Below are 13,826 nucleotides of genomic sequence, written 5' to 3'. Positions count from 1 at the left end.
CAAACTCAGTGCCCGCTTCCTATTCTAGCATCCTTGAGCTATTTGAAAGAAAAAGAAAACTAGCTGTGTTCCTTTTGCTATGCACTTAGCCCACTAAGATTTTTACTGATTAGGAAACTAAGGCTCAGGAAGATTGAGTAGATTGTTTATATTCATGTCATCATTCAGTTGCAGAACCGTGGCTTGGTCCCTGTCCTAAAAATGATGCTCTTTCCATCATACTGCGTAATTGCACTAGACACCCTGTTCTTTAACTCAAAGACTCTTGGCCTCTGGAATATTATTCTTTCCTTTTCTTCATTACTCCCTTACTGATCCTCCTTATCCAAGATCCTGAATCTGTATCTTCAACCCTCACTTTTAAAATATATCCTATTACATTACCAACTACCTACTATGCCTTTCTAGTTATATCTGTCATCACCTAAAATTCAACGTTTCTAAAAGCTAACTCATCACTGTTTTCTTCAAATCAACACGCTCCATGACTTTTTTTACCTATCATTTTCTGTCGGTCATTTCCCTCTTCATCTAAGCCAGAGCCATCAGCTGTCTTTCACTTTTCACTGTCACATGGCTTGATAGCCAGCATATTTATCAAGTTATTTTCATATATGTAGCATATTTCTAGTGCTTTTTCATGTGTTCAAACCTGGACAGTGGTATAGCCTACTATCTATTTATTAAGTGAGTGCTCTGCTGAATGGCCCACTATCTAATTTTTCTTTCGTTATTTCTCTTTATATTGCTGCCAAATTTACATTGTAGCCCATTGCTTCATCAGGTTTAAAAGGCTTCAGAGGCTTCCAGTTAGATTTAGTATAGAGAATAAACTTCTTACCCTAAAATTCAGCGCTATTTCTGTCACTGTCATAGTCTGGTTGTAGACTTACTCTCCAACCCAAAATGTTTCCCGCTCCTTCCTAAAAATAGTCTTTAAAAATTTTATATTATAATACGGTATTAACTGGAACATTCTTTTCCAGTGTTCCCTTCATTCAGCGCTGTCTAAACCCCTTGCATTACTTCAGTCTAGTCTCTAGCAGGAAACCTTATCCAAATGTCCTATCCCATAGTGACTTTTTTTCCTTTCAGTGAACTACTGAAACACTTTTCATAAGCATTCATTTAGATTTTCTTCTACTGCCATGTACTATTGATGTACCTTGGCAAAAGTGTGTATTCTAGATGTTTATGTACATGTCTTATTGCCACATATAAACTTAAATTTTCTTAGGGCAAAACTGTTAACACTACTCAGTGTCTATCACTGAATACCTTGCATATCACACCTTATGTTTAATATATTTCAAAAATAAAATGTAGACAATGTTCATGTATTATTTCATGTTTTAAAAAACATTTTAAAGCAGATGCATATATGTAAATATGCACAGATATACATATATCTATTTTACAAGCTAGTCTTTAGGCATTCATCTTTCTATCTAAATGTAAAGTGAACTGGATACTTTTTTTAAAAAAATCAAATGACTATGAAATTTATAATTAGTAGCATGAACATTATTTACCAGTTTATTTTCCCAAGAAATATGAGGCCTAATATCTATTTTAATAAGAGGAATTTTATTTACACCACTGTAGCTATCCTTTAAAACTATTTTTTTTTTAAATGTATTTTGGCTAATAGTTTCCTTTCACCTGACAAGAACTGATCTCTGTGCTTGGAGATAACTGAGATCAGTCATGATGGTTTCACCCATTATAGTACTGACACCATCATGATTCATCTCAGAGTTATCTGACAGAACTGTCTCAGAATTCTCCCCACATGCAAAAAAAGGAACTACATTATGACTGCAACAATTTAGATAATTCTAAAAGTTGAACAGAGTTGCAAATGGGAGTTAAAATGTGTATAGATTAAACAGTCAAATTTAAGTAGTTCTGAGTTTGAAGCTTAATCTTATTTTGAAAATGTAAAAACAACAACAAAAAAAATTGAATCAAGCGAAGACAAATGATTGGTCTTTGAACAGCTCAACTGAAATTACAAGCATTCCCTTCCTTATGTGGTACTAACTTGTCTGCCTATAAGTGACATTTCCTGACTTGACTTCTATACTCATCTAGGATAGGGATTTGTAACCTGCACTCCTTAGATGGAATTCAATTTCTGTTTTAAAAAATGTGTACGTGCATTATTCTGGGAAGAAGTTCTGTGACTTTCCTAGTACTCAAAAGGGTCCATAACCCCCCAAAAGAGCTTAATATCTTCACTACCACTACACACATCTTTTCCTTTGCTCTTGTGACACAGCCTTTTAGATATCCTAAAGTCTTAATCTTTTCTTCCTTCCTAAGTATATCTTCTTCTCTGGCCTAATACTCTTGTGTCCCTCAGCTCTTTCTTACATAACATGGATTCTACACCCTTCAACAATCTCACCAGGTCTTAATTTCCTTTATCCAGATAAGTCCTAATTTGTCAGTATGCCTCATAAAAGGTGACACACAAAATTGGAAACTTTTATAGTCAATTATTCAGACTATACTGAGCTACAACCTTCCTTCTTTAGAATACTATATATATATATATATATATATATATATATATATATATATATATTAATCTAGACTCATGATTTCCTTTGCATGTGAGACACTGCTCAGATGTCCATGCACATACACACTGCTCAGAGTTCTAGTCCTGACTAATCACTGATACGCTGTGTGGTCTAGGACTTTCTCTGTACCATTCTTCTAAAATTTTATTTTTAAAAATGCTTATACCACTTACTAAACAAATGTATAGTTATTCAACAGACCCCATACTGTGGTATTTTTTTGTATTTAATTGTAGGTTGGTGTGAAAGTGATTGCAGTTTTTTGATATTACTTTTAATGGCAAAAACCGCAATCATTTCACACCAGCCTAAAATATAAGAAGATAAGAATTTGGATGACTTCCAACTTCCTTATTAGAGACAGTTATAATCTGGTCTCATGTCTTTTTGTATTTGTTATTCCTTTACCATTTACTTTGGTAGCCCTTCTAAAGTAACCTTCCTCTCCAAAGAAATCCCAAGCTTGAAGCTGATGCCTCTTTTCCTCATAAAACCAATAGAGTTGGCTTATTTCACACTGTGTTCCCAGTTTTCAGGATTGAATTTAACAATTCTTTGTGCTCATGCCTGCTCCTGTGTATTTGATTGATTTGGGAGAACTCAGGTTAGATTAGATGTAAAATTCTCAAAATGTGTTTTTTATAAAACAGCATATGGCTAACAGTGTATTTTTATGATGTTTACATGAGGCAAATACCAATGTTCGTTTATAACTAAGTATCACCAAATGATATTAAAGTGGCATAGATTACATAACTAGAGAATTAGATATCATTAATGTATATTGTTAGTAGGTTTGTTTGTTTTGCACAATTTTTAAAAAGTAGCTTAGCATTAGTTCTACATCTCAGATACTGATTTACGTATGAATAAAGAATCTATTAAATAATACTTAATTGACATTGTTTTAATCATTTCAATTAAAGTTAAATACTGGAAATAATTCTAAAATATTGTTATCCTTCTACACTGAGGAATTTTGGAAACAATTAAACCTGACTTTTGCTAAGCAGATTGAGTATACAGTCAACTCTCGATTATTCAAACTAGTGAAGGAAAGGATAGAACAAGCATTAATGGTTTTCTAGTTGCTGCCCCCTCGGACAGTTGATGAAAGTCTCATTCCAAAGAAGTATTTTGGCTTTCCATCTTATCATATTACATTTTCTAGTCCTTGTATTCAGGATTTAGTCTGAAATACAGGTTACAACAGAGTTGACAAGAAAGTTTCACATTATCACATTCTGCTTTTCTTCATGTACATTTTTAAAATCAGTGCCTTAGCATTGCTTTTGTATTATTAAAATTCACATGAAAATTTGATCAAATTGCTAGTAGGCTATTATGTTGATGGCTCATAAAGTTAGTTTTATATAAAAAGCCTTATCTTTGAATTACAACTTACAGATAATTATAACCTTTCAAAAGCATTACCTCGTGGTACCTAATTACTTAAAAAAAATTTTGCCATAAAAGTTTTATGAGAAAGTTTTTATCTTGAAAAGGTTTTTATAGATATTCTTCCAACTTTTAAAATTCTTAATGTGTGTAATATTTCTGAGTACTATGTAAGTGTTTGTAAAGTGAAGAAATACCAAAGGAATTTATGTGTGAAAACATTATGTTGTGTGTATATAATACGTCATTTTCTCTACCAATTAGCGGCACATAGTGTGCTAGTATCCAGACATAAGTATTCATGGGAATGCATGTATCTGGATAACCGCAAGTTGAAATAAACCCACCTGCCTTTTATTTCAATAACTGCACATTCAAATCCAGCTAAGACATTTATTTGAATGTGACCTCTGTATATGTGAGAGAATACTGTTTTCAGCATTTGATTTTTTTGTTGTTGGTGGTGTTTTGTTGTTGGTGGTTTAAATCTAAAGTAGGTAAAAACTTATGGGTAGTGCTTCTCTGGAAAACTTTGCATGCAGAGAAAAGGAAATTCAAAGATAAATTCTATGAAAAACATTGAATTGTTTTGTCTTAATATGTTTTCCCTCAGTGTGTATTGTAGCTGGGTTCTTGTAGAATGTAGCAATGTTTAAAGCCAAAGTAGTACAACCTATAAATTGGCCTGGAGTTGGGCCTCCTTTAAGTTAAATAATTTAATATTTTTCTTCCAGAATAAAATCACTAGTCTTTCATTTGGAGTATTTTTTTTAATCAAAAAACTATTTCCTTGAAAGGCATACTGCAATATATATGTGAACTTTAAGAAATCATGTGTTCTATTAGACATCAGAAGTGTTTGTTACAAGGCTTGTTTTAACGTCTGTATTGTGGTTTCATCTGCAGCCCCCTTCCCCAAATTAGGCCATATTTCTGTATAGTTAATTTTACCTGACATGAGCCAGAAAATTAAATAAGATTTCTTTAACAGTCTTAACTTTGAATTTCCTGCTTTTCATTGCATGTAAACTATCAACCACAAACAATAGTTTCAGTCCAAGTTCTAGCTTGTATTTTGCATGATAAAGCTACAAAAAGTCTATTAATACTGGAAACAGTTTATAGCTACTGTTCTGCTATTGCTTAATTGTTAAAATATATAAATAAAGAGCAATTTTATTTATGTAGACTTGCCTTTCTGCTTTAGGGAGTGAACTACTTTATGTCCAAGGGTATCCTAGATGATTCGCCAAAGGAAATAGCAAAGTTTATCTTCTGTACAAGAACACTAAATTGGAAAAAACTGAGAATCTATCTTGATGAAAGGTAAAGACAAAAATTAACTTTTCATCCAAAATGAGTTGAGTAATGTTTTTGATGAGTTAAGTTTTACTTTAATACTGCATAATAATCATCTGGTTGCAAAATTGAGTAAAGACAGGGAAAAGATACCTGTATCTCATACATCATTTCTTTTGTGAGCTTTAACTTGTTGATGAGGAAGTTACCATTTTAAAAGTAAAAGTCCATACAAAATGGAAGCCCAACGTCTTTGTAGTAGCAAACCAAAACAAAATATTTTTCAGGAATCTGCAACCCTGATTTTTTAAAAGTAGCCATAATCTAAGTGTTTATATTGGTAAAAATTCTGAATTATGAAATTATCCATATAAAAAAGCTAGTACAAAGACAGATTATAGTCATAAACCCCAAATCCTAGGGATATAAGGTATATATATTTGCATGTAGACACTATATAGAAATGTCATGTTCAAGTGAGAAAATTATGAAAATGTAACATTTAGCAATGTTTTACACAGAGATGATAGTATGCTATTCTGATTTGATAGTTATTCATTTGTACACTTTACTTTTGGTTATTAATGAACTTAAATTTTGGGACAACGTTTTGATGCCACATAACTGAACCACCATTTTTAAAATTATAGCTCTCATGCGAATCTAATCTATGGCTTCAAAATATGTTTACCTTCATTGTAATTCTCAAACTTTTGTACATCTCAGTATTTTAAAAGAACAATCTGTAAATGTTCATAATATTCCAGAAACTTTGCTAGAGTAGTAGTACACGGATGATTAAGATATAATATCCCTATCATCAAGAAGTTCACAGTCCAGCATACTGGTCATTGAAACATGTAAAGATGACATCAAGTTTTCTTTTAATCTTTAAGTGCCAAGTACCTAGGGATAGGCAAGGGTTTTTTTCTTTCTTTTCTTTTTCTTTCTTTCTTGTTTCTTCTTCTTCTTTTTTTTTTTTTTTTTTTTTGTGTGTGTGAAGAACCAGATCTTTTTGTAAATATTTTAAGTTTTGTGGATCGTATGATCTTTGTCACAGCTACTTAAAACTCTGCCATTCTGTGGTGAAAGCAGATATAGACAATACATAAACTAGTGTGAATGTGTTCTAATTAAGCTGTATTTGCAAAAGCAGGCAGCAGGCCGGATTTGGCCCAGTAGCTGTAGTTCGCCTATTCCTGTTACATGCAATTGGTAGAAGTTGAAGATTATGATCATATAATCGTGACTGAGTTCAATAAGAATTGAAGGCCATTGTAACGAAGTTTCACTCTGTATTGGAATGCTAGTGATTTTTTTAAAAATTACATATACACACAAATATTTATATTATAGCAAATAAGCTAAATGTATATCAATAGGATTGTTGCGTCCATTAGATAGGATACTGTGAAGCCACTAAAAATAAATTAGGTGGATCTAGGTATAAAGATATACAAAGCTGTCCACAATATACTATGTGAAAAAAGCAAAAAAAATTCTAACAATATATAGCATATGTAGGCATTCTTAAAAGTCTGTGTAAATAGTTTTTACCTCTGAAGATGTGAATTGGTGTAGGTGGAGACTTTCATTACTTTCATAATTTGAAAAATAAACAATTCTATTGCTATTTGGATTTAGCCAAGAAGACACTTAAAAATAAGTTGTTCGTTTTAATACTAGAGAATTCCTTTTTTTTCATTATAGAGGTAAAATTACTAGGTTTTACCTTGTTTGATTTTGTTATAAACTACTCATGAGAGATTTCAAAGTTAACTTCTTAAATAATCATACTTAGATTTTTTTAATATTGGGAATTATACATATTTCTGTACGACTAGCTGATCTAGTAATCGATAATAAGGTATTTTTATCCAAAAAATGGAAATTTGTTATTTTTTCTTACCATTTTTTTAATGAAGAAAAGTTAAAGCTGTGCCTTTTTTCTTTCCATAGGAGAGATGTCTTGGATGACCTTGTAACATTGCATAATTTTAGAAATCAGTTCTTGCCAAATGCACTGAGAGAATTTTTTCGTCATATCCATGCCCCTGAAGAGCGTGGAGAGTATCTTGAAACTCTTATAACAAAGTTCTCACATAGATTCTGTGCTTGTAACCCTGATTTAATGCGAGAACTTGGCCTTAGTCCTGGTAAGAATATATATATTAATAGTACATCACCCCATGCCCACTTTTAGGTAAAAACAGAGACATACGAGACATTTGTCTCACTGTGGGGAAAAATATTCTCAGTAATTACAAATACTTGTTTTACTATTTGTAGCAGTGACTACTTCATCATTTATGTGAACTTAGAAAAAACAGTTTGTCATAGCTATGGTGTGCGTGTGTTTGTGTGTATATATATATACACACAGCTATGTATACATAGTCATTTATATTTTTTATATATGACATAAAAATTTATATATATATATTACAAATTTATATATATACAAATGTCTATTGAACATGCATATAGGCATATATAAATAGACATATAGGCATTTGTATATATACATTTGTTACATGTCTGTATGTCTATGTATGTATAGATAGATATTTGTATATATAAATTTGTAATATATATTTGTACATATGTATATATAGACATTTGTACATATTTAAATTTGTAATATATATTATATATACATTTGTATATATGTTTATACATATATGCATAGACATAGCTATCATGCATGTATGTGTATATGTAATTTTTTAGAATACATATAATACACTTATTACATAGAATGCATATACATAAAATATGTATGCAGTGTAAGCAGTCTTTTTCCTTCCAGATGCTATCTACTGTGATACTCTTTGATTCTACTTTCCATTAAAACAGTATATGTGTGTGTGTATATATGTGTGTGTGTCTATATATAGCACACAGCTATGCACACACACATGTATACATACATGTACATATATATTCACAACACACATACTGTTTTAAGAAGAAAGTTAGACTTAGCTACATAAGTTCTTTAAGAAACTATTCTTGTTTAGGTGTTAGGTATTTCTACTAGTCTAATTGAAAACTTGAGAAATTACTTTTAAAGCTTTTAATAATCTGCATATTATGTAATCACCATTTTTCACTAAAATTTGTTTTTAATATAACTGGTTTTCATTGTTTGTGTGTACTTCTATCTATATGTGTATGTTTGTGTGCATATGATAGAGCCTGAATCTCCTACATATTTTTTCAATTGGTATAGCTTATCTTTTCATATCAAAAATTTTATTGTGCTTATCTTATTAAACAGATATTACAAAACTGTTCCTGTCATGTGAAATTTGTTGAGCATGCTTTACATGACATAATGTTCAACTTGGCTTTCTTAAGACTGCAGGATTCCGAAATATCAGCTCCATAGTAGTAGAACTATCATGACATTTGTTACTATTTTAATATTAAACATCAAATATTACCCTAAGCATATGTAAAATCTTGTTGCATGGTGCTCAGGTGTAGCAGTCTTTTCCCTAAAGATTTACTTTAAAAATTAATATGTAAATTCCACAGGCCTTTATAACATGTATCTTAAATGAGAATATTAATAATCTTTTGAGTTATTTACATTTTATTTTCTACTACCAGATTAATACGTTTTGTTGTCATTAAAGATGCTTTCCAATTAAATTGGGTTTTTGTAAAAGCATTCTATGTAAATTTTTTTTAGAAAGAGGAGCTAAATACTAACAGTACAAATGTATTTTATGGATGTTTGAATAGAAATACCACATTTGAAAGCAAAGACAAAATAAAGGCAATTCTAAGTTTTTTAAATCTAGAATGAATTTTTACTGTACACTCCTAAACTGTTCTAAAGTTATTTTGAAATGAAGGAAGTGCATGCTTAATTAGTATTAAGATGGGATTATAACCATCCTGGTTTGCTCAGGACTGAGTTTCCCAGGATGACACGACTTTCAGTGCAAAACTGGGAAGAGCCTAGACAAACTGGGATGGACTGGTCATTCTGTATTTATGAGCTAATCTTGATCTCTTGAAATTATCAACGTTTTTGCCTTACATTATGTCCTTGGAATCATATTTTGTAAACCAACTAATAATTTGAACTGTTTCTTTTTCCCTCCAGATGCTGTCTATGTACTGTGCTACTCTTTGATTCTACTTTCCATTGACCTCACTAGCCCTCATGTGAAGAATAAAATGTCAAAAAGAGAATTTATTCGAAATACCCGTCGCGCTGCTCAAAATATTAGTGAAGATTTTGTAGGGCATCTTTATGACAATATCTACCTTATTGGCCACGTGGCTGCGTAAAAGCACAGTTGCTAGGTCTTCAAGTTTTTACTTCAGACTAAAGCTACCCAAGGACTTAGCGGATATGGGGGTTACATCAGTGCTGGTCATTGTAGCCTGAGTATACAATCAAGCTTCAGTGTGCAACCTTTTTTTCTTTTGCCATTTTCTATTTTAGTAATTTCCTTGGGGAACTAAATAATTTTACAGAATTTTTCCTAATTTTGTTTATCATGTTTTGCACAAAGCAGAGCCATTGTCTAACACAGCTGTTAAAGAATGATAAACTGACATTATACTCTAAAAGATGGTGTATTTGTGCATTAGATTTGCCTGAAAAACTTTATCCATTTCCATTCTTTATACAAATACCATGTAATGTGTACATATTTAACTAAAGAGATTTATAGTCATAATTATTTTATTGTAAAGATTTTAACTAAAGTTTTTCCTTTTCTCTCAAACTGCGTTCTGAAATTTATTTGATTCTGATCTGAAACTATTGTCTTCTTAAAAGTTAGATCTGACTTCAGATAGAAACCAATACCAGCTTCCTTTTCCTTTAAACTTTGAAGAGTGTTGATTTGTTACTATATTGCTATGCAAAACTGGCAGTTATTTTTATAATATAAGTTTATAATTTGATTTTTTATTTTAAAAACTGGGTTAATCAAGTCTCAGTCCTTTAAACCATTTAGGATTTTTTAAAAGATCAAAATTTATGATTTATATTCATAGGAATAAAGTAAAATATTATTAGAACTCTGGTAAATGTTTGCTTGTTTATATGTGGTGTGATTATGCAAACTTTACTATTTTTCTAATCGATGATCCCTGTTCAGAGTCCATTGAAGAGATATTGTGAAGAACAGTAAACACTCTTTACTCATTGGTTCAGTGAGTATCTATCCAAGGCTTTACATGTGTTAACACTGTGTGAGGTACTAGACATGGGCCCTGCTCTCACAGATAATACATAACTGGGTACTGAGAAGAAAAAAATCTGCTTAGTGGAGAGCAACTATATGAAGTACATAGTTAAAATATGCAGCATTAGAATGATAGAGAACAGTGTATTTATATGGTGAGTTAAAAGTGACCTCCAGGAAAAACGCATAACCTTAGGAATGAAATAGTATGTGATGGGTTGAGCTACTAGTTTAGAGGAGGGAGTTGAGGGAGTTAGAAACTCCTTACTAGAGATATTGAATCCTGGCTTCCTTCCAGATCTGACCCTTAGTCAAAAGTGGTTGTCAGCATGACAACTGGAATGTTGTACTACAGATTTTTCAAGGACAAGACATACGATAATCAAATTTTGAATGTCTAAGGGACTTTTAGACTGATAGTAAATTATTTCTAAGATTCAGAAGCAAATATCCAAATCATTTTACATGTGCATAATTTTGAATTCCATGACAATTCTAATTTTTAACTTCAAAACTTTTATTACATTTCAAAAGACAAAGGGTGGTGATAACTACTATTTACTATTGTGCCTAGTTTCCGGTGATTAACACTTTGCCCTCTCCCTCTATCTACCTCCTTCTAGTTTTCCTTCTTTGTTTTTCTTCATACCTGTCTCTTACCATCCAGTTCTCTCTGCTTCTGGTTCAGCTTGTATCTTTTCCTTTTTTTGTATCCTCCATTTCCTAAATTTTTTTCTTTGTCCCACTTTATTTTTCTACGCTGACCTGATTATAAATGTGGATTGGGAATATTTGCTTTTCCAACGTTTTCTTAGGAAAATTCCAAACACATAGAAAAGTGAGGCCAGGCACAGTGTCTCATGCCTGTAATCCCAGCACTTTGGGAAGCCAAGGTGGGAGGATTGCTTGAGCCCAGGAGTTTCAGACCAGCCTGGGTGACATAGCAAGACCACATTTCTACTACAAATTGAAAAATTAGCCGGGCATGGTTGTACACACCTGTCTGTAGTCCTAGCTACTCAGAAGGCTGAGGCAGGAGGATGGCCTGAACCCAGAAGTTCAAGGTTGCAGTGAGCTGTGATTGCCACTGCACTCCAGCCTAGGCAACAGAGTGAAACTCTGTGTCAATAAAACTTAAAAATAAAATAAATTTTAAAATTTTAAAATAGAAAAGTGGAAATGTTTTACAAAGAATGCCTATATATTCACCATGTAGATTCTACAATTAAAATTTTACTGTATTCACTCAATCATGTTTATCCATTCCTCTATCCATCAATCATTTTGATACAGCTAAAAATAAGTTTCAGATATAACTTCCTTCCTAAAGACTTAAACTTGCATATCATTAGCTAGAGATCTTTTTTTTTTAGCTTTTTTTCTTTTTTTTTTTTTTTTTTTTTTTTGAGACAGTCTCCCTCTGCCGCCCAGGCTGGAGTCCAGTGACGCAATCAGCTCACTGCAACCTCCGCCTCCCAGGTTCAAGTGATTCTCCTGCCTCAGCCTCCCAAGTAGCTGGGACTACAGGCACGCGCAGGACTACAGGACTACACCATGCCCAGCTAATTTTTTGTATTATTTGTAGAGATGGGGTTTCACCATTAACCAGGCCAGGCACAGTGACGCATGCCTGTAATCCCAGCACTTTGGGAGGCCAAGGTGGGAAGATTGCTTGAGCCCGGGAGTTTCAGAGCAGCCTGGGCAACATAGCAAGACCACATTTCTTGCTTAACCAGGACGGTCTTGATCTCCTGACCTCGTGTTCCACCCACCTCAGCCTCCCAAAGTGCTGGGATTACAGGCGTGAGCCACTGTGCTGGGTCAGCTTTTTTGTTTGAGGTAAAATTTATGTGTACTAGTCAATGAGTCTCCACAAATGCATGTATACCTGGGCATACCAAACCCTGTTCAAAATACACAACTTTACAGCCTATTTACAGATAATATTGTACTATATGACATGAAATATAGAAAACTTACAACCATATAAGCCTCTTTACCCTATCACCCCATCTATTATCTTATTAAATGTATTACATATAGTACATGTTATAGACTCCACAATATGTTATAATTTTCTTTGAACAGACATATATATTTTAAATTTTTAAAAAGTGCTCTTTTATATTTACCCAAATTATCATTTCTGATGCTCTTATTTCTTCCTGAAAAATCCAAGTTTCCTTGTAGCATCTTTCCTTTCAAACTGAAAAACTTTAACATCTATAGTTCATATCTGCTGGAAATTAAGTATGACAAATTTTAAAATCTGAAAATGTCTTTATTTTGTTTTCCTTCCTGAGGAATATTTTTGCTGAATACATAATTCTAGATTAACTTCCCCCGACCCCACGTTTGCCATTTTAAGGATATTGTTCCAGTTTCCTGACCTCCATTGTTTCCAATGAGAAGAGGAATGTTCAAATGGTTTTTCCCCTGTGAAGAAATGTAATTGTCCTCTGAGTGCTTTATTTCATCAAATAGTTTTTTCGACCCCATTTTCTCTTCTCCTCCTGGGACTGCATTTACGAATAGGCTAGACCTTTTGATACTGTCTCACAGGTTTTGAAGCTCTTGATTTTTCTTCCCTTTTTTTCTCTTTTTTCTTCAATTGGATTTTTTCACTTGATCTATATCGTCCGACTTACTGACTCTTCTGTACTCATTTTCTTTTAAACCCATTCAATGAACTTTTATTGTAATTATTGTGTGTTTTAGTTCTAGACATTCTACTTAGTTTTTATAATTTGTATTTCTGTGCTGAGATTATCTTTTCATTCATTGCAAGTGTATTTTTCCTTACACCCTTTAGCATATAGTAGCTACTTTAAGATACTTGATGGCTCATTTCAGTATTCTATTTCAATATTAAATACTTGTCTATTTTAACATTTGGTATTTTAATATTCAATATTTCAGTATTGAATATTTCTATGTTCAGTTTTCAAAATTCTTATTTTAATATATTGAATGAATATATTCAATATTCATTTCAATATTCTGGATCATTTCATTGTCAGTCTTCTCTAATTTTCTTTTCTTTCAAGAATGGGTTACATTTTCCTGTTTCTTCATATGTTGAATAATTTAGATTGTGGCTGGGACATGGTAAGTAAAATATTGCAGAAACCCTGGATTTTTATTTGTTTCTCCAAAACCTTCTTTTTTTAAAAAAAAAAAAAAAAAAGCAGCTAGTTAACTTGGCCAAACTCCCAGCCCAGCCTCAAACTCTGGTTCCCCTAGACTTCGTGGCAGCTCAAATTTTAGTTCAGCTTTTTAACCTGGCTATTGTAGTTGAAATCTCTTCTGTACTTGCATGCTTGGGAGA

At 32.4% G+C, this 13,826-nt stretch overlaps 1 protein-coding gene across 2 annotated transcripts in view; it reads left to right on the top strand.

Moving 5' to 3' along the window:
* FBXO8 (F-box protein 8) overlaps positions 1 to 10,341 on the top strand; it is a 55,633-nt gene extending 45,292 nt beyond the window's left edge. For both annotated transcript variants that reach the window (XM_033215720.1, XM_033215721.1), the window contains 3 exons: positions 5,194 to 5,312; positions 7,245 to 7,441; positions 9,403 to 10,341. In XM_033215720.1, the coding sequence (XP_033071611.1) occupies positions 5,194 to 5,312; positions 7,245 to 7,441; positions 9,403 to 9,590 (504 nt within the window). In that variant the 3' untranslated portion in view covers positions 9,591 to 10,341. The remainder of the gene's footprint in view (positions 1 to 5,193; positions 5,313 to 7,244; positions 7,442 to 9,402) is intronic.
* Positions 10,342 to 13,826: the final 3,485 nt, after the last annotated feature.

The sequence above is a fragment of the Trachypithecus francoisi genome, unplaced genomic scaffold (assembly GCF_009764315.1).
Source record: "Trachypithecus francoisi isolate TF-2019V2 unplaced genomic scaffold, Tfra_2.0 Lachesis_group1, whole genome shotgun sequence".
NCBI lineage: Eukaryota > Metazoa > Chordata > Mammalia > Primates > Cercopithecidae > Trachypithecus > Trachypithecus francoisi.
This window is presented reverse-complemented; position numbering and strand designations above follow the sequence as displayed.